The sequence below is a fragment of the Tursiops truncatus genome, chromosome 21 (assembly GCF_011762595.2).
Source record: "Tursiops truncatus isolate mTurTru1 chromosome 21, mTurTru1.mat.Y, whole genome shotgun sequence".
NCBI classification, from domain to species: domain Eukaryota; kingdom Metazoa; phylum Chordata; class Mammalia; order Artiodactyla; family Delphinidae; genus Tursiops; species Tursiops truncatus.
This window is the reverse complement of record NC_047054.1, coordinates 12,625,592-12,650,812: the sequence shown is the minus strand read 5'-3', so window position 1 is coordinate 12,650,812 and position 25,221 is coordinate 12,625,592. Positions and strand designations below refer to the sequence as shown.

Here is a 25,221-nt window from a genome sequence, read left to right as displayed (position 1 = left end):
CCTGTAGAATACCCCCCAGTCTGGGCTTGTTTGGTGTTTTCCTCACGATTAGACTGGCGTTTTGGAGTTTTGGAAGGAACACCACAGAGAGAAGCGCCAGTCTCATCTTGCTATATGGGGGGGTTACATCAGGTCTGCATGACATCACTGGTGATATTAACCTCCATCACTTGGGTGATGTGTTTGCCAGATTTCTCCACTGCACAGTCACTGCTTTTCCCTTGTCCCTACTCTCTTCTTTGGAAGTGGGTCACTAGGTCTAGCTTACCCTTGATGGCAAGTAGGTAGGGGTTAAGTACTACCTCTTGCCGTGAAGGCATCGGCATCTATTATCTAGAATTCTTTTGTAAGGAAGATTTGTCACTTCTTCCCTGTTTATTTGCTTGTTCAATTATTTGTTTATACCAGTATGAGCTTGTGTATTTATTTTATACTTTGGGTTAATATTCCAGGACTGCATCCTTTATTTTATTCTGGTTTTGGCAATTGGGAGCTCTTTCAGGTTGGCTCCCATGTCCCTTTGGGGTGCCCCATCCTTTTGCTTTTTGTACACTTCCTCACTTTCTGGTTCTCTCACTAATTTTAGCATCCGTTGGAGGATGTTGCCTGTGACAGTTATTTCTGCAGTGTCCTAATGGTGGTTTTCTATTCCCCCCTCTCATGTTAATCAAGATAAGCTAAAGATACTTAGGGTTTATTATTTTTTTCTTTTACACAGCCTTTGATTTTTCTTCCTAATTTCGCAACTTGAATGTATTCTCCTAAAATATAAAGCTATAAAAGAGACCTGGGCTTGAATTTCAGTTCTGACACTTCAGGCTGTTTGACATTAGGCTTCCCTGAACCTTGATTTTCTTTGCATTTTTGGGGTATAGATACTTACCTTACAAAATGATCAGAAGATCTAAGTGAAGTTTTGCATGTAAAGTTCTTAATATCAAGGAAGATGGATGTTATTATTCTTGCTTCCGCCGGCACTGATGTTGCCTCCCCATGGCTTCCAGAGCCTGCTTTCTAAAATGCAGATCTGATGATGACATGACCATGTTCAGGCTTGTCCATTGCTGCCTGTCATCGTCAGCAGTGGTTCCCAAGCCTAGCTTTTGATCCAAATTATATGAGGGGGCTTCCCTGGTGGCACGGTGGTTGGGAGTCCGCCTGCCGATGCAGGGGACGCAGGTTCGTGCCCCGGTCCGGGGGGATCCCACGTGCCGCGGAGCGGCTGGGCCCTTGAGCCATGGCCTCTGGGCCTGTTCACCCGGAGCCTGTGCTCCGCAACGGGAGAGGCCGCAGCGGTGAGGGGCCCACGTACCGCAAAAAATAAAAAATTATATGAGGAGCCTCAAAAGATATATAATAGCCCAGTCCTGCAGACTAGAATTTTGGTGGGGTGAGTTCAGCCCTAGTCTGTACTCCGGAGGCATGAGACCTGAGTCGGAGGCTCCCTCTGAAGGCTGATCGTGGGTTCTCCCTCAGTGAGTGCTGACAGTGATCAAGAGAGGGGCCCTTCTCCCCACCATGAAATGGCCAGGTAGGACCAGAGTATGAGATTAGGAGTCAGGCTAACAGTTCTTAGATAGTCCGCGTAGTATCTGTGTAACTAATCTGTATGATTAGTTAGCTGCCTTTTATGTACGGAGTATGTTCTTGAAGACTGTTTAAAGTGTGCACAGATAAAACTACTTTGCTAGTAGGAACAAGTGGAATGATTGTTGTACGAATTTTCTTCGGTGCTGCCTTTTACTCTTTTTTACCTTTAATTCTAATACTTTGCGGAGTGTTCTTTCTCTCTTTTGTTTTGATTAATTACGGAAATATATTATGAAAAGATTATCACAATAAGGTTAGTTAACACCTCCATCACCTCACATAATTACCTTTTTTTGTGGGGATAACATTTAAGATCTACTCTCTTAACAACCTCCAAAAATATAATAGAGAATTGTTAATTACAGTCACCATACTGTACATTAGATCCCCGGAACTTATTTATCTTATAACTGGGAGTCTGTACCCTTAAACCAGCATCTCCTTAATTCCCCCACCCCCAGCCCCTGGCAACCATCACGCTACTCTGTTTCTATGATTTTGGTTTTTTAGATTCCACATATAAGTGAGAACATACAGTATTTGTCTTTCTGTGACTTACTTCGCTTAATGTGATGCCCTCAAGGTCTTTGTATGTCGTTGCAAATGGCACGATTTCCTTCTTTTTATGGGTAACATTCTACTGTATATACGTACCACATTTTCTTTATACTTTCACTCTTTAATAGACATTTAGGTTGTTTCCATGTCTTGACTATTGTGAATAATGCTGCAGTGAACATGGGGGTGCAGATATCTCTTTGAGACAGTGATTTAATTTCGTTCAGATATATACCCAGAATGGGATTGCTGGGCCATATGGTAGTTCTATTTTTCATTTTTTGAGGAACCACCATACTGTTTTCCATAATATTTGTACCAATTTAACATTCCCACCAACAGTGCACAAGGGTCCCCTTTTCTCCACATCCTTGCCAACACGTGTTATCGCTTGTCTTTTTTGGTAATAGCCATTTGAACAGGTCTGAGGTGACATGTCGTGGTTTTGAGTTTCATTTCCTTGATGGTTAGTGACATCGAACATCTTTTCATGTACCTGTTGGCCATTTGTATGTCGTCTTTGGAAAAATGACTGTTCAGGCCCTTTGCCCATTTTTAAATTGGATTGTTTGTTTTTTGCTATTGAAATGTTGAGCTCCTTATATATTGTGGATATTAACCCCTTATCAGATTGATGGTTTGTGAATATTTTCTCTCATTCTATGGGTTGCCTTTTTTTTTTTTTTTTCCTGTACGCGGGCCTCTCACTGTTGTGGCCTCTCCCGTTGCGGAGCACAGGCTCCAGACGCGCAGGCTCAGCGCCCATGGCTCACGGGCGCAGCCGCTCTGCGGCATGTGGGATCTTCCCGAACCGGGCCACGAACCCACGTCCCCTGCATCGGCAGGCGGACTCTCAACCACTGCGCCACCAGGGAAGCCCTATAGGTTGCCTTTTCATTTGGTTGATTGTTTCTTTTGCTGTACAGAAGCTTTTTAGTTTGATGTAGTCCACTTGTTTATTTTTGCTTTTGTTGTTTGTGCTTTCAGTGTCGTATCCAAGAAATTATCACCAACACCAATGTCAAGAAGCTTTTCCCCTATATTTTGTTCTAGGAGTTTTATGGGTTTGAGTCTTACATTTAAGTCTTCAGTCCATTTCAAGTGAATTATTGCGAGTGGTGTAAGACAGGGGTGCAGTTTTATTCTTTTGTATAGGAAGATACAGTTTTCCTATCATTAATTGAAGAGGCTATTCTTTCCTCATTGAGTATTCTTGGCTCACTTGTCAAATGTCAGTTGATTACATAGTGTGGGTTAATTTCTGGGCTCTCAACTTTATTCCATTGGTCTGTGTGTCTGTTTTTATGCCACTACCATACTGTTTAGTTTACTATAGCTTTCAAATAAAATTTGAAATCAGGAAGTGTGATGCCTCTAGCTTTGTTCTACTTTCTCACGATTGCTTTGGCTATTCAGGATCTTTTATGGTTCCATATGAATGTTTTTCTTATTTCTGTGAAAAACGCCATTGAAATTTTGTTAGGGGTTTCATTGAATCTATAGCTAGCTTTGGATAGTACGGACTTGTTTTTTTTTTGTTTGTTTGTTTTTTTGCGGTACACGGGCCTCTCACTGTTGTGGCCTCTACTCTTGCGCTCCGGACTCACAGGCCCAGCGGCCATGGCTCACAGGCCCAGCCGCTCCGCGGCATGTGGGATCTTCCCGGACCGGGGCACGAACCCGCATCCCCTGCATCGGCAGGCGGACTCTCAACCATTGTGCCACCAGGGAAGCCCGATAGTATGGACATTTTAACGATATTAATTATTCTGATGTATGCACATAGTATATCATTCCATTTATTTGTGTCTTCAGTTTTTTCATCAATGTGTTGTGATTTTCAGTGTACAGATTTTTCACCTCCTTAGTTAAATTTATTCCTAAATAATTTATTATTTTTGATGCTATTATTGTATAAATGGATTGTTTTCTTTATTTCTTTCTCATGTAATTCATTGCTAGTGTATAGAAAAGCAATTGGTTTTTGTACATTAATTTTGTATTCTGCAATTTTACTGAATTCATTTACTAGTTCTTGTTTTAAACTTTTTTTGGGGGGTTTAGGATTTTAGATATATGGTATCGTATCATCCGCATACAATTTTACTTTTCCTTTCCAACTTGGATGCCTTTTACTTCTTTTTCTTGCCTAATTGCTCTGGCTGGGAGTTCTAGCATTATGTTAAATAGGAGTAGTGAGAGTGGCATCCTTGTCTTGTTCCTGATCTTAGTGGAAAAGCGTTCCCATTTCGCTGTTGAGTATGATGTTAGCTGTGGGTTTGTCATGTGCAGCCTTTATTATGTTGAGGTAGTTTACTTCTCTATTAGCTATGCCTCTTTGTAGTAATTTTTAGTGGTTGCTCTTGGCATTACAATATGTATCCTTGTTACAATCTACTTAGAGTTACTATTTGATCACTTTAGATTTTATTCTTCATATCTGACTTTTCCCATTTCATAAATGAATAAAAAAGTCACAACAATTTAATTCCATTTAAACATTCTACTACTGTCTTTAAGCTACTGTTTTTTATATCTTTTAATTCTTCATAAGTTATAAATTTATACATCCTATCAGAGTGTTATTTTTTACTTTAAACAATTTTTTTTTTTTACTTTAAACAATTTTTTAGGACATTAAGAAAAGAAAAATATATACTTTTTTATGGTTATCCGTATATTCACCAATTCTAATACTCTTTATTCCCTTCCTGTAAATCTTAATTTTTATCTTGTATTATTTCCCTTCAACCTGAAGGACATTCTTTAGTATTTCTTTTTCTTTTTTTTTTTTTTTAAACTAAAAATGCCATTGGCTTCTTTAATTGGTTAAGAGCACAAAATGTAACAGGGAGAAAGTCTCTTTTAAACAAATTAAAAAACTGTGGGTTTTTTTTCCCAAATTCTCCCCAAGTTAGATATATACACACCCACAAAAATGGTGTGTGAAGGAAAACTGTCATACACAAGAAGTTGTATCCTGAATTAAGGGAAACAGCTGTTGAAATGGGAATTAACACAATAAAGTCATCAACAGGTTAACAATTTAAAAAATTGAGTCTTCAAATGCTGCATGGCACAAAGCTATACTATATAAAGTACTGCTAGGTATGAAGGAGGAAGTCTGTACGGTTTTTAGCAAAAATGCTTTTCCAGAAAAGCAAATCAAAACAATGCCATCAGCAGACCAAAGAGGCTACAGCTAGATAGCAGAGCTACAACTTCTCATATCTGAGCTAGAAAATTCTGTTTATACAGAATGGACTAAAATTTCAGACAAAACGGACATGTTTTACATTTCTTACTTTATCCATATTAAGTTCTCTGTTTCTTTCTCCCTCACCCCTCAATTCAGCATGATCTAGCCAAAAGATGGCTGCTTTTAGAAGTAGCTATTTTATTTTTCTTTCTGTGGCAAGACTGTCATGAAGCCTGGATATCTCAGGCTCATATGCATCCATGACCAGGGTCCTGTTGTGGTCAAAAAACTTAGCAGTGGACTTGGTGAACTCGGCTTCCCGTTGCTGCTTTGTTCTTCCGCTGATGAAGGTCAGCTTCAGAGTGTGTTTGTCATTGAACCTTTTGAGACTGGACGACAGCTGCCAAATATCATCAGGACCCACCCCTGTGTTATCTTTCCTGTGGGCCACGAGAAAGATGCTCTTCTCCTTATATGAGGTATAAATGGTCAGGATCCCCATCATCACAAAATAGGATATAACGCGCAAAGCCAAAACAGGTTTGGACTCTGGAAAGGGGTGCGTATAATCCCAAATCAAAGCCACTATGGCGAAGAAACAGGAGCTGGTACAGATGGTGAGGCGACCGTCAGTTAGACCAAAATTCTGCACATACATGTACTTTTCCAGAAGTACCTTTTTGGCAGAATCATCCAAAGAATTTTTCACAGCTGATCCATCCCATTTGTCAGTTTTTACAGGCTTATCATCAATCTTCCACTTGTCCAGCAAGCCGCTGCGGCTACTGCCTGTCCCACAGCTGGAACCACTGCCAGCCCCACTACTGCCTCCGCCACCACCGGTTCTCCCTCCCTGAGCAGCCGCCGCCGCCACCGCCATCTTGCTTGCTTCTGCCTAGTATTCCTTGTAGTACAGGTATGTTGGGGACTAATTGTCTCAGCTTTCATTTATCTGAAAATGTCTTTATTTAATCTTAATTTTAGATGAATATTATCCTGAATCTAGAACACGTTCTGTAGGATTTCAATTTTTTAAAATCTGTTAAGATTCTAATTCCAAGGCCTGACCAGAGAGAAGGCAGGTGGGACACTTGCCATGGTCAGGCTTTAGGGCAAGAACTTTGAGGATCTAAGACTGCTGATTTCTAGGGAAGGTAAGGGTTGACGTGGGCCCACATGGGCTGCCAAAAATGTATGGATTAACAGGGTCAGTGAAGGCTGATGTTGGCTAACATGGGCTGACTTGGGTCACAACTTTTGAATTCTAATTGATTCTGGGAAGGATCTTAACGCCTCTGTCACTTTCAGAGGGGAAAATTAAAGCATGGAAAGGCAGCAGCTGTCTCAGAATCTCACAGTTGCAGAATGCCAGAACCCAGGCTCTAGAATCGTGTCTTCTTTCTCTAAGCCCAGGACTCCCTCCTTCCATCTCATCTGCCTCTCCATGGAGGCGAGGCAGCAGAGTGCCGACCCATCTGGACAGCACATTCCTGAGAGCTCATGCCTGTCCCTAGCAAGACCTGGAACAGCTTTCAGGACAAAGCTCGTTCCACGTTCTGGAGGAAATTTTTCATGTTTCTGCATTATCTGGGTTAAACTCCTGTGGGCAGTGACCTTTATAGCATTGTCAACCCTTGAAAAACAAGTGGCAAAAGGAGCACTTCTACATATTAGATGCTGATGACCACCCCCCACTGAGGACATCCAGATAACAGGCATACAAGGTCTCGGACCACAAGGCTTTGGGCACTTAATAATAACCACATTTTCTAATCTGTTGTCTTTCCTTGTTGGCTTTTAGCTTTTCTTTCCAACCTTTTCTAGGCCACAAGGCAGTATAAGACCAGGAGTCTGACTGTAGGCAGTGCTGGGATTTCCTTGGTTTGAATTCTATACCATGTGTTTCTTTCTTTCTTCATATATTGGTATGTATATTAAAGATGCTTATTTACAGTAATTTATTGATCCAAAACTTTAGAGAAACTCTCTAAACATTATCATAAAACACGATATGTTCATCATAAAACAATGTAGTGCACAGCAGCAATGCCCACACCCAGACGCACCACAGTGCTATCCATGGGGCCTTGGGGTCCTCTGGGGATCTGGGGACACTCTAATTTGGAGCTTGTTAGTTAAGGATTCCCCACCTCAACAACTGGGTAAGGCACTCAGGGAGCCGTATTTGGGGTTGGACCTCCCGCTAGAGGCGGAGGAAAGTGGATGCCCCTTTTATATTCATCTTTAACATTTGGAGTCCTTAACCTCTCCCCAAGGGAGCTCAGGGGCCACCCCCAAGGCAGTTCATGTGGGTTTGCGTTATTATGCCATCTCCACAGTCCCCTACCCTGGACATACTCAGGAACTGACAGCGCATCTAGCTTTATCTGCTGCCTCGTCAGGCCCTCCCTACCGGAGGAAATTCTTCCAGTGTGTGTGTGATGGTCACGGCCAGGGCAGCCCATCGGCTCGTCAGCATCAGCACCTTTCCCTTTGCTTTACTCCTTCCTTCCGTTTAGAATAACAGTACAACGTAACTCAAAGAGATAAGAATAACATTGTGTTTTCAAATTAAAAAAATATTAAGAATAAGCTGTCCTCTTTCTCTTATTTTTTTAATTGTAAAAAGCATTACTTTTATTGGGAAAATGAAGTCTGATCCTTGTCTCAGCCAGCTGAGATGGGAATGGTAATTTGGCCAAGGTGCTTTTTTTTTTTTTTTCCCAGCACAATGTAGAAAGTGACCAGTGGTCTCATGTGAGGGATTGACTCTAAATGCAATAGGACAGGATAAGAAGACAAGGCACAGGCAGAGGGCGGAGGTAGGGTGACAGCCACTGTAGAATTGATTAAGATCAGAGCGGCTGGTGTCTGACCGCCCTCAGTCCCTGTGAAGCTTTGCCCAGGGCCTTGCAAATTTCACCAGGATCCAAGCAACGTTACAATGCTAATAATAGTTAGCATTTGTTAAGGACTTGCTGTGGGCCATACACATTTTATAAGCCTTTATACTTAATTTTCTGCCAAATGAAAGACCCAGCCTAGGGAACCGCAGCCATCTGGACTTAGTGCTTTGTCTCCTGACCCCCCTGTGTTTGCTGCCCTCACCGACCTCCCGGTCGGCCTCCCAGTCCCTCCTCTGCCTGGTCCTTCCTGGCATGAAGCCTCCTGGTTATCTCTAGCTGTGCTTGTCCATCTCAAACTCTCGTCCTCCAGCTCTCTGTCTGCTTGCTGCCCTCTTGGGCAGTGCTACCTCAGACCAATCTGCCATGATGACCCCCAAGTCTGTTGTTCAATTGTGGAACTTTCTGGCTCTATGGCTCTGCTGAGAGGCATCGCCTCCTACAGCTGGGTTTGGACACGGGCAGCTTGAAAAGTAAAACAATAAGCGCTGTATAGAGATGCATATGAAAAGAAGAAGTGGCTGAGACATAGACAAATAATTTGTTTTTAAATGCTATGAAGATGGAGGCCCTGCTGAAAAGTCCACAGATATGCCCAAGATGAATTTTATGGTCTCTTGTTTACATCCCGAGTTAAGAGGTTTGCGTTACTAAATTGTAAGCGAAAAAGTCAGTGAGAGAGTTTAAATTGGGCAGAGGTGTGGGATGGCAGCAAACCAAGAGATCACCCTTTTCCTTGCCTCCTCGTTTGGTTAGCCCAACTGCAAAGTTAGTGCTAACTTCTGTCATCTTCTCAAATTCCACCTCTCTGTGGGCGCTTGTATTTCTGGAACATTCGGCCCACATAATAAGGTTGCACTCTCTCCCCTGGTGTTAATTCTGGGTTGTTTGGGAACCTGGCTTCTCCGAAGGGGTCGATCTCCGGACTTTCTAGTAAAGGGTGAGCATAGATGTTTTTAAAAGGGGGTGCTGTACCTTTAAATTCTGAAAGTGAACTTGGCTCAGGAAGGCCAGCAGTCAAGGTCCAGCCCCTAGAAGAGAGAATAGCTACAGATTCTCCATCCTCAGTCTCTGCAAAGGGACGGCTGTGCCAGCCGTGCTCGGGCAGGCTCCTGGCAGCATGGCAGAGAAGCTCGGGGCGCTCCTGCTGGCCCTTGTTCTCAGCCTGGCACAGCCAGCCCCGGCCCGCCGGAAGCTCCTGGTGTTTCTGCTGGATGGTTTTCGCTCTGACTACATCAGTGATGAGGTCCTGGAGTCCTTGCCTGGTTTCAGGGAGATTGTGAGCAGGGGGGTGAAAGCGGATTACTTGACCCCAGACTTTCCCAGTCTCTCGTACCCCAATTACTACAGCCTAATGACTGGTGAGTACCGTGTCCTCCTCCGGGCGGGGAGGGGCGGGCTGGAGTCCAACAGTAGCAGTGAGCTCCTGGCATTAGAGTCTCATGGAAATGCTCAGGTTTCCCTCATCCTTTGGGACCCCAGAGATAGACAGGAAGTGTGTGTTCTTGGCTGAGATTTTTTTTTTCATGGGTGTGTTGTTTTCCAAAAGTTATTCCCAGGACCTGTTTTGGATTCTCAGTGTGGAGAACAGAGAACTACATGAATAGATGATTGTTAAAGTGGTTATTTGTTTTACAAATAAAAAATTCTGGCCTACTCCGTATTTTCTAAGTTCAAATTTAAAAAGTCAACAGGTCTTCATTTGTATCAGATTCCTTCTGTCCCCTTTGCCCTGCAGTCATCTGTCATCCTGGAGCTGTTTTGGCTTGTTTGTCAATGTGCTAGATTATGAAAGTTACATGTGGGATTCCTGGATGACTCGGAGGGAGTTTTCAGGTCATATCCTGAAGTATTACTTAGCAATGCTACTTGCTCCTTCTTTTGCCCTTTGGGGCCAGGTAAAATGACACGGAGAAGAAAAAATTGATGTGTAGTTCAGAGTCCCATTTTTAACTTCTAGCTGTCTGTTAACAAAACAAAACCCAACCCCCCAGCTAACCCAGACTGTGCCTGGGTTTGGAAAAGCAGACTTCTGCCTAAAAATGACCTCCATCTGGGATTGCCAGCACGCCAAATGTGATTCCACGAATTTGATCCTCTGTCTGTGCTCACACAGTGAGATTCCTAGCTTCCGGTTTGTTTATCAGCTAACCTTTGTAAGGGCCAGCGAGAGGCGCTCAGAAGGAATTTAGCAAGCTGTCCAGGGAGGCTGGTAAGAATGCACTGCTATTAATGCTTATGTAGGACTTAGCTATGTGCTCTGAGCGCAGGGAAAACTATAAATTCTGTTAACAGGAAGGGGATGAGAACTCTTGTATCTCATTATGGATCTTCACAGGACAGCAAAGCCCAAGGATCCTGGAAAGACAAATTGCTATCTCTGACTTCATACGTGGATACTGTATGCATGTGTACATAAAAATGCCATAAAATTAATGGGGAAAGAGATTTTGGAGAATTAGAAATAAAGGCATGGAGAGCAAAAAAAAAAAGAAAAAAAAAAGTCCAGACGGCACACAGCAAGGAATTTATCTGCTCATTTTCAAAAATCTCCCCCAACAGACAAACAATCAGCATCTCTCAGATAAAGAAGATGAACAAAAGTCTCCTCGTCCTCCCTTGGCATGGATCTGCCCTTGCAGGGAAGCCGTTTGCGGGCCGCACATAGAGGTTATTGTGTGTCACAGGCCGACTTCAGCACTGTCCAGGGAGTTTCACACCTGCAGCCACCCCGGCACCAGTTGTCTCTCAGAGCCCTGCTGCGAGGCTCGATTCACAGACTGCCACGTGCACTTTTCTCAGTCTCAGTGGAAGAGGAACAAAATCCGTTTTAGCAAGTCAGACTCCAGCGAGCAAAAAGGGACCATTACGGTCTCCACGGAGAAACGCAGCCAGTGACTTGGCCCTTTGTCTGTCAGATCCATGTTCCTGATATCAGCACAAGGACTAATTTGCACAAAGCCTTAGTCACGCAGACACTTTCTTGTCAGGCTGTGGGTATTTTCTCTGGTCTAGGCACGACAGAAGGGCCCTTCTTGTGGTGGGACAGTGCAGGCCCCGTGAATGTTTGACAAAGATCTTACCTTTACTTTCAAACTGAGTCTAGCCCGAGAAAGCCACAGGCTCTGCATACGGCTTACGCCCTTAGAGGTTTTGATGGCAAAATGTAGGATCTGACTTGAAAGCTCGCTTGGTGCTTAAGTTGGCTTTTTCGCTTTGATAGAAGCAATATTGTATATAGGATGTGTCCAGCAAGACTCATGTTCATGTGCCAGTGTCTTTGGGTGTGACTTGTATCTACTGAGTGGACGTAAAGGCTTGGAGTGGGATTGTGGGCTGGGGTGGCCTGGCCATCAGGTTGCTGCCACGTCCACTGCCCTGGAACTGACTCAGTGTGAAATCTAGACTATTTCCCCCAATATCTATGCTTCTTTTTCCACCTGATGTTGAAAAATTCCTCTTTTTTTCATATAAGGAAGGATCTATCCATTGGGAATAGTAGTTAAACATATGGTTTGAGCATATGAACATTTTATGAACCAACGAAAGAATCATGCTAGATCCTTTCGGTACTAAAAGGTATGCTGTCTTAAGGTTCCTCAGAATTTATAAGACAGACTGTGATCTCAATTCCTTACATGAATTATTGCCCATAAGCCATAAAGCCCTTGGTGTTCTTCTCTTTTCATAATGAGGAATGATGGGTTATTGGAAAGAACTTGGCCTGGGAGCTGGGAGAACTTGGTTGGAGTCCTTTCAGGGTCGGGATGGGCAAGCCATCGCACTGCCCTGAACCTCAGTTTCCTCAGCTTCTGGGTCCTAATCCGTCCAGAATCTCAGGTGTTGCCAGAAGCAGACATGAAATTAGAAAAAGTTAGGACTGGCACCTCTTGGGAGGCCTGCGTATTAGAAATTAAGCACATGACTGATCTTTAGAGAGGAGAATTTCATGCGAAGCCACGTGGATGGTGATGGGCAATGAGCAGTCACAGGATTTGTGAGGAACCTTGGAAATCATCTAGCCCAATCATTGACATGAAGCCACTGTGACTGATTTTTTTTTCCTTCAAAATGTGTTTGCATCAGGACAGATGTGAGCACAATTCCAATAGTGATCAAGAAGATCCATCAGGGGAATTCCCTGGCGGTCCAGTGGTTAGGACTCCACGCTTTCACTGACCAGGGCCTGGGTTCAGTCCCTGCTCGGGGAACTAAGATCCCACAAGCTGTGCGGCCTGGCACCCTGCCCCCCTGCAAAAAAGAAAATCCATCAGACAATTGATTACTGGGAACACACAGAATCTTAAAACAGGGCCATTCACCCAGGGAGCCTACATTCAAGTTGAGCAGGAAAGACACATCATATACCTACTAATATCCCAAATGAGTAGCAAGGGCCGAATGGTGTCCCTCCAAAATTCATGTGTTGAAATCCCAACCCCCAGTACATCAGAATGTAACAATATTTAAGGACATGGTGTTTAAAGAGGTGATTAAGTTAAATGATGCTGTTAGAGTGGGGCCCTACTCCGCTATGGCTGATGCTCTTTTAAGAAGAGGAAGAGACATCGGGGATCAACGTTCACAGAGAAGAGACCTCATGAGGACAGTGTGAAGGCTGCCACCTGCAAGCCAAGGAGAGAGGTCTCACCAGAAACCAGACCTGCCGACTCCTTGATCTCAGATTTCCAGCCTCCAGAACTGCAAGAGACCAGTTTCTGTTGTTGGGCCACTCAGTCGGTGGTACTTTGTTAGGGCAGCCCTAGCAGACTGCTACACAAAGGACCAATGGGTAGTTTCCTAATACGCTGTGCAAGACCAGAAGAGAGGAGGATGTTCTTCTAGTCAGAGTAGCGTGTGAGAGCATTCTGAAGGCTGGAATAAACAGCCCCAGGCGTGGCGTTTATCATAATATCTTACTTGATGCATAAGCTCTTTGTCTGAAGAGCTGTCTGTAGATCAACTTAATTTTAGTTAAAATATAACCACAGTGTAACTTCTATGGGGAAGCTTTCTGTTTTAATCTTATTAATTAATTTGTTTATTTTTGGCTGTGTTGGGTCTTCGTTTCTGTGCGAGGGTTTTCTCTAGTTGCGGTGAGCAGGGGCCACCCTTCATCGCGGTGCGCGGGCCTCTCACTGTCGTGGGCTCTCTTGTTGCAGAGCACAGGCTCCAGAAGCGCAGGCTCAGTAGTTGTGGCTCACGGGCCTAGTTGCTCCGCGGCAATGTGGGATCTTCCCAGACCAGGGCTCGAACCCGTGTCCCCTGCATTGGCAGGCAGATTCTTAACCACCTCGCCACCAAGGAAGCCCTGTTTTAATCTTTAACTGTGGATCTTTTTGTAAAATTATTCTCTTTGAGGTAAATCCCCATTTGATTTAAGTAAAGTTTAACATAACATCCACGGACAAAAAGCAGTGATTTGTTCAATGCAGATCACGCATAAGAGAAAACATTGCGTGTGTTTTGAGGCAGCATGAGGTAGCATCATTTTGCCAAAGCCAATGGCAACAGTTGTTTGTAACTCTTGAGCACTTCTGATTAAGTGTTTGTGGAAGGTGGCCCAGAAACGTCCTGAGTAGCAGGGAAGCTGGTCTAGAATTTAATCTTCCTGAACATAATCTGCCAGGAGATGAACGTATCCTGAGTTGTTTGCTATACAGTGTGTTATTATCATGTTAACATTTAGACGCTGGTAAATGAAGTGCAGGGAGACTGCGTGCTTCACTGCAGACACCTAAGAACCTCAGTAGCAGGGCTGAGGTTGGAGGGCAGGCCTCGGAGGCCAGTTCTCACACAGCAACCAGCAGGGCCCCGACCCGAGTCCTGGCGTGCCCAGAAGGTTTTGTGTATGACCTGGGACCCAGGACAGAGGTCTCCTTATGACCAGTCCGGGAAGCAGCCAGAGCCTGGATGAAGACACTTGATTAATCCTCTGGTGGAATCAAAGCAAAACCAAGGGCGTTAACTGCTTAGAATTAGTATCTGTGCCAATGGCAGTCCTGACCGCCCTCCTAGAAATGACACGTGAAGCAAATTCTTCCCAGATATCAAGGCCTCACATTCTGGAGTGAGGGATTGCCGGGTAAGGCAAGCTTTCCCTTGCCTTTAAGAAAATAGCCGATTTAAATTAAAACCGGCTGTCACTTGGACCAAAGGAAATCAATGCAGAAAGTACTTGAGAAATCATGTTTTGAAAAAAAGCCCACATCCTCAGCCTTCTGGAGAGTTCAGTTTCACTTGTGGCGGCCTCTGCACGCCCACAGCACAAGCAGCATGGACACGGCCCCTCTCCAGGGCACCCTGGCCTCTCCTCCCCCTGGATCAGCATCTGCTCGGGGCTGTTCAGCCCAGGGCTTGGCTTCCTTGGATTTAGATGCCTCTGTCTGGGGTGCCCACTGCTCCCCGCTTACTCTCTCCCCTGCAAAACCCCATCATGCTTTGGTTTTCAGCAGCGGCCTCCTGGTCATCAAGGGTCAGTCCTCTGCTTTGATGGCCTCCTTCCTGATAGCGCCCTCAGTTCCAGGACGCCCTCCTCTCTCTGTTTCCTCCTATCTCACTGATTCCTCCGGTCCCTTCTGTCGGCCCCTCCCAATCTTCCTCACCACCTTTTCTCCTGCAGCTGAGTCGGCTCCGCTTTCAGGATGGATCGCAAAGCCTCTGCTTCTCCTGCCTCCATCCCTGGGGCCCTGACCAGAGGGCGCACCCTCGGGAGCCTAGAGCTTCCCAGCAGCTCCTGGTGCCCCACCCTCTCTGCCCTACAGTTTGTCTCATATGCGTACCAGACTAGTCCTCTTAAAACACATGCCCGATGGTGTCACTCCTCTGTTCAGACGCTCCAGTAGATTCAGGCTCTTACAGAACTGGCCCCAGGTCACCCAGCCCTTTCCAGCCTCACTCCCCACCATTTCTTCCCTTTTTTCCTCACCTGTTCCAGGCAGGTGGCCATCCCAGGACACCTGAACTTGCTGTTCCTTCTGTCTGGAATGCTTTTCCCCAGAAAGACCCAAAGTTTGAGGGATCTTAGTTCCCTGACCAGGGATTGAACCCGCACCCTCGGCAGTAAAAACACCAAGTCCTAACCACTGGACCGCCAGGGAATTCTTGCTCCGTTGCTTTTTTTAGATCTCTTCCCCAAAGTCACTGCAGTGGATACTCCTTCCCTGACCACCCTCCCTTCACTTGTCATGCTCTGTCTTCAAACAAAATTTATCCTAGTGAAGAAGCATTATAATAATGATCAAAGCGTTCAGAGTTTCAGGGAACTTGATTATTATTTTGATTTTAGATACTACTAAACTAGCAGGCAGAGGAAAAGACTGAAATTATGCTTTGCTTTGTGAAAGCAATGAACAGATATTTAGGTGAACCGATTACCATTTATGCCTAATAATCTTATGTAACCTCAAAGTATGTCTATCAGTTTTGTTTTACATTTTGACTATAAGGTCAGGGGCTGCAAGAGGGCTGAAAGGAGAGTCACCCATGAGGAGGGTGCTGGGCCTCAAGGGCCTGGGGTGTAGGGGGTGCAGCAATACACTAGTCATCAGCGTAGCCCTAAACAGAGCCTAACTCCAGCCAAGACTGCCGAAGCCAAGGAGGCGGAGGCATCAGTGAAGCACGAATGAGGCGAATGGTTCAGAACCGTGAGAACAACTGTGAGAGGGCAGCAAAGGCCACGTTTTGTGTGGTCTTGGCTGTGAGGCCCAGGGATGGGTCTGGCGACTTAAAGGGTCAGGCCGTCTTGTGCTCTCGGTCTCCACTCCACATTGCTTAAGGCTCATGAGAGGCTCCTTAGATATTTGAAAACAGGAAATGGTTTATGGGCTGAATCGTGTCTTCCTTGTCCAACACACAAATGTGTATCTTGAAGTCCTATCCCCCAGTGCCTCAGAATGTGACTGCATTTGGAGAGAGGGTCTTTAAAATGGCAATTAAGTTAAATGGAGCTGTTAGGGTGGGCTCTAATGCAACATAGCTGATGTCCTGATAAGAAGAGGAGATTAGGACACAGATGGGCACCAAAGGAAAACCATATGCAGACACAGGGAGAAGGTGGCCGTCTACAAAGCCAACGAGAGAGGGCTGTAGAAAAGACCAACCCTGATGACGCCTTGATTTTGGACTTCTAGCCTCCAGAATTGTGAAAAATAAAATTCTGTTGTTCAAGTCACCTGGTCCGTGGTACTTTGTTACGACAGCTCTTGGAAACTAACACAGGCAGGATGGGGGCCACGGGGCAGCCGATGGAAGAATGAAGCCTTCTTTAGCCACACCACTTCCACCCCCAGACCTACTTCCTGAGAATTCCTGATGGTTTATGCCCTGAAATTGAGGTGGTCACGGTGTTTGGTTTCCTAGGGCTGCTGTAACAAATTACCACAAATGCGGTTACCTAAAATAATAGAAATTATTCCTTCATAGTTCTGGAAGCCAGTCGTCTGAAATCAAGGTGCCAGCAGGGCCACGCTCCCTCTGAAGGCTCTAGGGGAGCATCTGTTCCATGCCTTTCTCTCAGCTTTCTTGCATTGCCAGCAGTCCTTGGTATTTTTGGTTTGTAGATTGCATCGAAGTGTCACTCCAATCTCTGCCTTCACTGTCATGGCGTTCTCCCTGTGTGTCCCTTCTTATAAGGACACCAGTCATATGGGATTAGGGATTAGGGCCCGTCCTCGTGACCTCATCTTAACTTGATTACATCTGCAAAGACCTTGTGTCTAAATAAGGTCTCACTCACAGGTGCTGAGGGATAGAACTTCAACATAACTCTTTAGAGAACACGGTTCAACCCACAGTACATGGTATAGTGGAAAGAGCTATGGATTTGCTGCCAAAGATCTAATTTCATCCATTCTCTCACTTTCTGACTTGCAGGATTTGAAGTGCTTTTGAGTTTTAATATTATTTAGCAGTAGAATGGAGAAAGTAAAGCTTACCCAATAGGATTGTTGTGAGGACAGAATGAGAAACTTTGTGTAAAACCACCGTTATAAAAATTGTACATCTTACCCACTTGACCAATAAGATTAGGCTAAATCATGTCGCAGTGACAAGCTCTGTCAGAGGCTTACCACAACTAAGATTTTTTTTTTTCACTCATGTGCATGGACTTTAAGGATTAACTGCCCCATTTCCTCTTCATTTTGAGACACAGGCTGAAAAAGCCACTTCTAAATGAGACGTGCTTCTCGCATGGCAGAGGGAAAAGGGAAAATGGCGAACAGTGTAATGATGTTTAAAAGTTCTGCTCAGAGGTGGCACAAGTCACATCTACTCCCATCTCATTGGCCAAAGCAAATCATATCACCAAGCTTGATGCCAATAGTTCAGGATATATAATCCTCACATAGAGGTGGCGGGAATATATTTAACTTTTATGCGCTGAATGGATATTAGGTGCATTTTATAAGAAACTCGTAGGTATTAATTTAAACAAATGGCATAGAGATTAAGTGTCTGCAACTCAGGGAGACAGGTCTTATTGGGAGTTATAATGGTCTTGAACAGTTCCATGGAAAAGGTGGATCTAGGAATAAACACTGAAAGATGACTGGAAAGATTTTTAGTGGAGATAAATTTAGGGCCAGATCTTAAAAAAAAAAATCTATAAAGACTCTGATGAGGGACTTGGCACAAGTACAGTCAGAGAAATAGTCAGAGACACATTAACAAGACAGAGGGAAGGGTGCTAAACCCATTCACCATCCCCGGTACAGGGTAGAGGGTTAGAGAGAGAGAGGTGAATTTGTTTTATAAAAAGAGAAAAAAGGCATGCAATTGATAGAAGGCTTTGAAGGCTAAATTGAAGATAATTCAGTAGGCTCCACCTTTCCTTTTTTTCTACTTCAAACGTTGGAGCATCTATTCTTTCTGATGGGCTATAAGTGAAGAGTTGAATTTGAGGAGTGCCTTCGAGGCAGAACTTGCTGATGGGGTAGTGAGTGAACATGGAAGAGCTGAAAAGAAGGGAACCTGAATCAATTCCAAGCCTACAAGAAATTCAGAAGTCTGGGGCTCCTATGAGCAAAGGTGGGAAAGTTTGGACGGCTGTTTATTTGACGAAGTAAATTTTCATCAGAATAGATTTCAGGTTGGATTAGGATATTCACCTGGAGTTGGCCCTTTAGGGGGTCAGAGACAACCTCTTAAAGGAGAGTTCCAGAAACATGTAGAATAATCATGGGGGTCAAGGAGAGAAATTTCTCCTGTGGGTTCCAGTGGACCCCAGTATATGGACTTCTCTTCTCTCTGCTTGCCCCACGGCTGGTAGAGGACATTTCTCACAAACACACAATTAAATCTGTCTCCTCATCTGCATGAACTCTTGCCTCAATTTTGTCACTTACTTCCCAGAGATTTCACGTTTCCACTTAAAGCTATGGTGCGTGTCATGGGTCCTGAGTAAGCCGCCTGCAGAAAGCGGCTGGGTGTGTGAGGTGTCGGGCGACAGAAGCCGTGAGGGCCGCTCACCGGCTCAAGCCCGGAGAAAAAAGCGCGTTCCAAGAATTTACGAAAATAATCTCTCCCGGCATGTCATTATTTCAGCTCTCGCCATCAGACCTCTCGACACTGAAGGGCCACTTTTCAAAAAGTATGTTTCTCTTGGCTTCCACGGTGATGGCAGGGTGTTCATTCGGCTGCTGGAAATGAAACGCACTCCCTGCAGGAGGGGACGGAGAGGCTGGCGGGCAGAGCTGTGGTGAAAGTCTTTGATTATAAGCACAGCAAACCCTCTTTTAGGAGGTTCCCTTCCTGGAGCCAGGTGGTCTCCATACCAGGCTGGTCTCCTGTCTCACTCCCTCTCCCCTCTCCCCACTGCTGATTGGTGGGACCACAGGCTTCCTGCCAAGGCTGCTCTCAGGACCTGCTTCATCATCAGTGCTACGCCACAAACGGGTTAAAGAACATTTAGAATGGATTCAGAGGGAGCCTGAGTCAGCATGTTAACATTTATTTCAGAGACACTTTAGACAGCACCTACTGGGGTTTCAGAGTCCCCGTCCGTGAATAAGGCCATTGTGTCCACGGTCTCCTGGGCGAGGACCCCGGGCAGGCCTGGGGCTCCTCTGTGTCCTGTGTGCAGCATTCGGCTCGCGTCACATCTTGTGCTCGATCGGAACCTACTCCTGCCTTTGGCGCTTTCTGGAGCGAGGAGAGGGGCAAGGGCTTGACAGGCAGGTCACAGAGCCACGAGGGGCAGACGCATCTGGGCGAAGGGCTGCCCAGGCTGCAATCACAGACGGGCCTGTGGTGAGGGGAATGCCGAGCCTTCACCCCACTGCTGAAGCAGCTTCCCCTGGGCGCCCGCCTTTAAGAGTGAGCGCTCCTGTGGTGCCAGGTCTGAGTCAGGAGGACAGACGCGGTCATTGGGAGAACTCACGTAAGCGTCTGCAGCAGAGCATCCTCACCTGTGTGCTGTGGGCCGTGAGAGGGTTACAGGTGTGCTCGGGGACCCGGTCCCCCGTCCCATCCCCTTGGGGAGAGCAGCCTTGTCTGTTCACCCCAGGTTGCCCAACACAAATGTCTGATGGGCAGCAGGTTGGCAAGCCCTGCTCGAGCAGAAAGAGCGTGGGCAGGGAGTCAGGGGCTTCCCTCCGGGGACTGGAGACAGTCGACCAGAGCCCACCTTGGGTCCAGCCTCTGAAGGCCTTCCGCCGACTGTAGGCCAGGCCATCCGCATGGCAATCTACCCTGCTGCTGGTCTACACTCACTCACAGCGAGTGTAGTGGAACGCGGGCAGTCAAAGCATCTGGGCCCAGAGCTTGCTCAGAAGAGACAGTTGATTCGTGTCTGTTGCACTTCTTTGGTTCGGTGCCAGGAACTAGGCTTGCATTCGATCCCATGGTGGAAGCCTTATAGTATTTATCTGTCTTCTAAGTCTCTGGAGTTTTGGCGCTGAACCTCATCAGCTGAGGTCCCACTATTTTCTAACAAACTGCTGTGTCGACACTGGATTCTGGATTCCTCCGGCCATACTCTGTAGGCTTCTGAGTCCCCTCCTTCATCCTCACGTGGGCTGTGCTTCTCCTTCCCAGGTCCAAACAAGCACCCCTGCCACATTCAGCCTGTTGTCCTGGACCTCCCAGCACCCAAGGCTCTCCCGGTTTTGCTGGGCTCTGTGGGTGGATCTAATTCCAGGTTCTGGTTACTCCCAGTCTGGCCCATTTCCCCACAGCTTAGCCAGCTGGCCTCACACCAAAACATGACACCCCTCCCTGTACGTTTCTGTGTGTGACTTTCATAGTCCATTTTAGTGTGCATTTGTCGGTGTAAAACAGAACGCTAAAACTGTATGAATGAGCTTGGAACTATGTAACAAAACCCACTACATCCCAATCCAAAGTTTCCCCCAGAGACATTCAGAATTACAAAATGCGAAAAGCAGAAGATGCTTTAGGAATGCTAGTGCATTCATTTGTCTCACTGTGCAGAACAGAGACTGGGGCGTAAGATTCGGCTCCAGCGTCTATATAAGGGCAGAACCTCACCAAACACAGGCCTGTGAGTCAGGCCAGAGTCTGGCCTCCCTCGAATGTGCAGGGATGGAAGCCGAGGAATCCTTCCCAACCCCTTCCTGCCTGTTTATCCACGCCGGCCACTTTGCTTGTGCTCTCTGAGCACTCCACTCTTTCCCGGCCGGGCTTCCCTGCTTGGTTTGCTTTTGCTATTTTCTCACCCTCCTTGATGCCTCCCGAGATGTGAAAGCTGAAGTGGAGATGGGATTCGAAGAAGCTTTGTGTGTAGATTTCATCAAAGATCCAGTCAGGAAGGTAGTGGAAGCGCCTAGAAGATTGTGTGTGTTGGGGGTGGAGGGTGCTTAGACTCAGCTCAGCCATTCCGCCCCCCCCCCCCCCCCCACTTCCCAGGCCTTGGCTGGTCATCGGGGGCTGGCTGCTGTCCTTCACAAGCCTTAAATGACCTCACCAAGTGCTGATGGAACAGATAAGAGAGTCACAGTCCAAAGACTTCACTCTCAGACTGTGTTAACAGCTGCTAAAAGCTAAAATAATCAAATGGAAACAAAAATGCCTTTATTTACTCAATTCTCAGCCACCTGTTTGACTAGCCTTTTGAACTGACTAGCAAGCTGTGTGGTGAATCTCACCTCAGGAGCTTCCATCAGTGGAAACAGACTGATTCCTCCCCTTCAAACACAGGAATCATCAGGGTTCTGTTGGCCAGTTGTGGAACCCCTGCGGGAATGGAATTTTGCAGAATGACCTCTTTACCTCCCTGTTTTGGTTGGAGGCCTCTCTGAGAACGCCCAGTCCTTCCCTCTGCTTATACTACTTATTACTTCTGGAAGCGCTCTACTCCCATCCTCCTTGGAACCCCCAAGCCTCCACCCCAGCCCGGACCCTGCTTCCCTCCACCCATCTTGTTCTTTGAAGCCAAAATAAGATGTCCCCCCTCTACAAAGGCCTTGACCCACAGATAGTAACATCTCAGAGCTGGATGGCGCTCTGAGATCTCATTTTCATCCATTTGCTGGCTCCTTTACCCCTTACTGTCTGAACCACAGAATTTGGTAGTTACAACAGCATGTAATGTTGACGTATGTTCATAAAGTACATTTGTGTATGATCGTTCCCTATGCGGGGATATATGATCATTTCCTAGGTGAGAGGTGCTGTTCTGAAGGGACATGGCCTCTGTCTTGGATGAGCTTGCAGTTAAGCTGAGTATGTGCAGCTCAGTATGTGCAGAAAGAAATAGTCATAGGCCAGGACAGAATAGGCACAGGGTATGCGGGGACCATTTCTAAGGGTATGTGGTGAAGAGGGAAGGTTTGCTGAGGTGACGCTGTTTGAGTGAAGCCTGAAGGATTTGGGCAGGTTGAAACCTGGCAGAAGGGCCGAGAGGGTGAATGGCGTTGCTCAAGTCGAGGGGCAGAGGCGGAAACAACGGGGAGCGTTTGGAGAGCAGAAGTGGGCTTTGAGATGATTACTCTGACATTTCTGAGTAGTGTGGGTTTGGGAGAGGCCATCCAAATCCAAGGTGAGAATGAAGGAGCCTGGGAGTCAAGTCCCCAGAATTATGTAGCCCATCCTGTTTTCCTGTCTTCCTTGCTTCCCTCAAGGCATATATGCCTTCCTTCCTTCCTTCCCCTTTAAAGTCATGTTCACCGTGTGTTTAAATGAGGTCAGTTTGAGATGATAAAAAGTCCCAAAGGAAGGAGTGTCCAGCAGGTAATATCAGCTCTCCAGAGACAAAAGGGACTGGACACCTACTTGAAACATGATGGAAGGGAATATACTGGCTAGTGTTTCAATAAAATATATCAATACAGTATCTAAGTCTCATACTTTGGGCACTTGCAAGACACCTGGTGGTGATTTCTTTACTAGCCATGAAGGCTGCAGATACAGATTTCAGAGTTGTCCTCATAGAGGTGGGAATTATGTGAGTAGATGAGGCTCCTTGGGAGGATTGTGTCAAGAGAAGGGAAAGAGATCAAGATGAAACCTTGGGGGACCTTCTTACGTTTAGGGAGCACGACATAGAAGAAGAGACAGGAAAGGAGACAAGGAAGAAGTAAAGACCTATCACAGAACATTCTAGCAAAGACCTCAAATGGAAATCAGGAGTCAAATAAGGTCAGAGTAATCAAGGAAAGAAGAAGTTTCTATAGGAGATGGACAGTATTATCAAACAGAAAAATTAAAAAGAAGAAACAAAAAAGGGGCTTTGCATGTAGCAGCAGGGTTTGGAGACCAGTAGGGAGATGGAAAGTCTGGACAAGACTTTGTAGGTAAAGCCTGCATTTGGAGGACTTGGGGGCTGGTATTCGGCTGTGTAGCTGGGAATCTGAGGGATGTAACTTAGTCTTGATATGCTAATGAGGTCCTATATGTGGATCTCTATAGTTGTGCTCTCAAGTGATCTTTTAAAATTATTAATAGATTTATTGAGGTATAACTTACATACCATAAAATCTATCCATTGTAAGTGTACAACTCAATGACTTTTAGTATGTTCACAGAGGTGTGCAACTATCATCACAATATAATTTTAGAATATTTCCATCATCCCAAAAGGAAAACTTGGGCTGGGTAGTTGCTCTCCATTTTCACCTCCAGCCCTAGGTAACCACTAATCTTCTTTCTTTCTCTAAAGATTTGCCCTTTCTGGACATTTCCTATAAATGGAACCATGTGTTCTTTTGTATTTGGCTTCTTTCACGCAGCACAATGCTTCTGAGGTTCATCCGTGTTGTATTAGTACATCATTCCCTTTCATTGGCAGAAAACGTTCCATTGTATGGATAGGCCACACTTTGTTTATTCATTCACCAGCTGATGAACATTTGGGTCATTTCCACTTTTCAGCTATTATGAATAAGGCTGCTATGAGCATTCGTGTACAAGCCTTTGTGTGGACATACGTCGTCATTCCTCCTGGGTAGATACCTAGGCATGAACTTGCTGGGTCATATGGTAATGCTACATTTAACATGAAAAATTGCCAAACTGTTTTCCAAAGTGGCTGCACCATTTTATATTCCCACTGTATGACGGTTCCCATTTTTCTACATCCTCAATAACACTTGTCATTGTCTTTCCTTTTTTACTATAGCCGTTCGAGTGGGAGTGACAGGGTGTTTCATTGTGGTTTTGATTTACATTTTCCTAAGAACTAAGATGCTTAACGTCATGTGCTTATTGGCTATTTGATAACTTCTTTGGGAAAATGTCTACTCAAATTCTATTATCCATTTTTAAAAATTGGGTTGTCTTTTTATTATTAGTTTTGGGAGTTCTTTATATATTTTGGATATATATTTCTTATTGAGTATATGATTTGAAAGCATTTTTCTCGCAGGCGGAGGGTTGTCATCACTCTCCCGAAGTGTCTTGAAGTACAAAAGCATTTAATGTTGATGTAGTCCAATATCTCAGTCTTTTCTTTGTGTACTTTTTGTGTCATATCTAAGAAATAATTGACTGATCCAACATCATGAAGATTTACTCCTGTGTTTTCTTCTGCGAGTTTTATACTTTTAGTTCTTACATCTAGGTCTGCAATACATTTTTTTTTTTTTTTTTTTTTTTTGCGGTACGTGGGCCTCTCACTGCTGTGGCCTCTCCCGTTGCGGAGCACAAGGCTCCGGACGCGCAGGCTCAGCGGCCATGGCTCACGGGCCCAGCCGCTCTGCGGCATGTGGGATCTTCCCAGACCGGGGCACGAACCCGTGTCCCCTGCATCGGCAGGCGGACTCTCAACCACTGCGCCACCAGGGAAGCCCCTGCAATACATTTTGAGCTAATTTTTGTGTATGGTGTGAGGTAGTTGCTCTGGCACCATTTGTTGAAAAAACTATTCCTTTCTTGATATTTTTGTAGGAAATCAACTGACCATGAATGTTAGAGTTTATTCCTGGGCTCTGAGTTTTACTTCCTATGTCCATCCTTATGCCAGGACCACACTATCACGATTGCTGTAGCTTTGTAGTGAGTTTTGAAATAGGGGTGTGTAAGTCTTCCCACTTCTTACTTCTTTTTGAAGATGGTTTTGGCTATTCTGAGTCACTTGTATTTCCAAATAAGTTTTAGGATGAGCTTTTCAACGTCTGGAAAAAAAATCCAGGTAGGATTTTGTTAGGTGCTGTGTTGAATCTATAGAACAATTTAGGAAATATTGCTAACTTAACAATATTAAGTCTTTTGATCCATAAACATGAGACGTCCACTTATTCAGGTTCCAAATTCTTTCCACACTGCTTTATAATTTTCAGTGCACAAGTCTTGCACTTCTTTTAAAATATTTCTAGGCATTTTATTTTTTGATGTTATTATGAATGGAATTATTAATTTCACTTTTGTGGTGTATGAAAACTCAACTGATTTGTGGGTGTTGATCTTGCATCTTGCTTTGCTGAATTTCTTTATTAGTTCTGATAGAATTATGTGGATTCTCTGCATCACAAGAATCTACAAGATCATGTTTCCTGCAAATAAAAACAGTTACTT

General features: G+C 45.1%; 1 protein-coding gene and 1 pseudogene across 1 annotated transcript in view; one reads left to right on the top strand and one right to left on the bottom strand.

Annotated features, from left to right (window-relative positions):
- Positions 1-5,500: 5,500 nt before the first annotated feature.
- Positions 5,501-6,793, bottom strand: LOC101317830 (signal peptidase complex subunit 2 pseudogene; annotated as a pseudogene).
- Positions 6,794-9,288: 2,495 nt separating this feature from the next.
- ENPP6 (ectonucleotide pyrophosphatase/phosphodiesterase 6) overlaps positions 9,289-25,221 on the top strand; it is a 90,436-nt gene continuing 74,503 nt past the window's right edge. Inside the window, exon 1 of the mRNA XM_004316582.4 lies at positions 9,289-9,611. Within this exon, the coding sequence (XP_004316630.1) occupies positions 9,371-9,611 (241 nt within the window). The 5' untranslated portion in view covers positions 9,289-9,370. The remainder of the gene's footprint in view (positions 9,612-25,221) is intronic.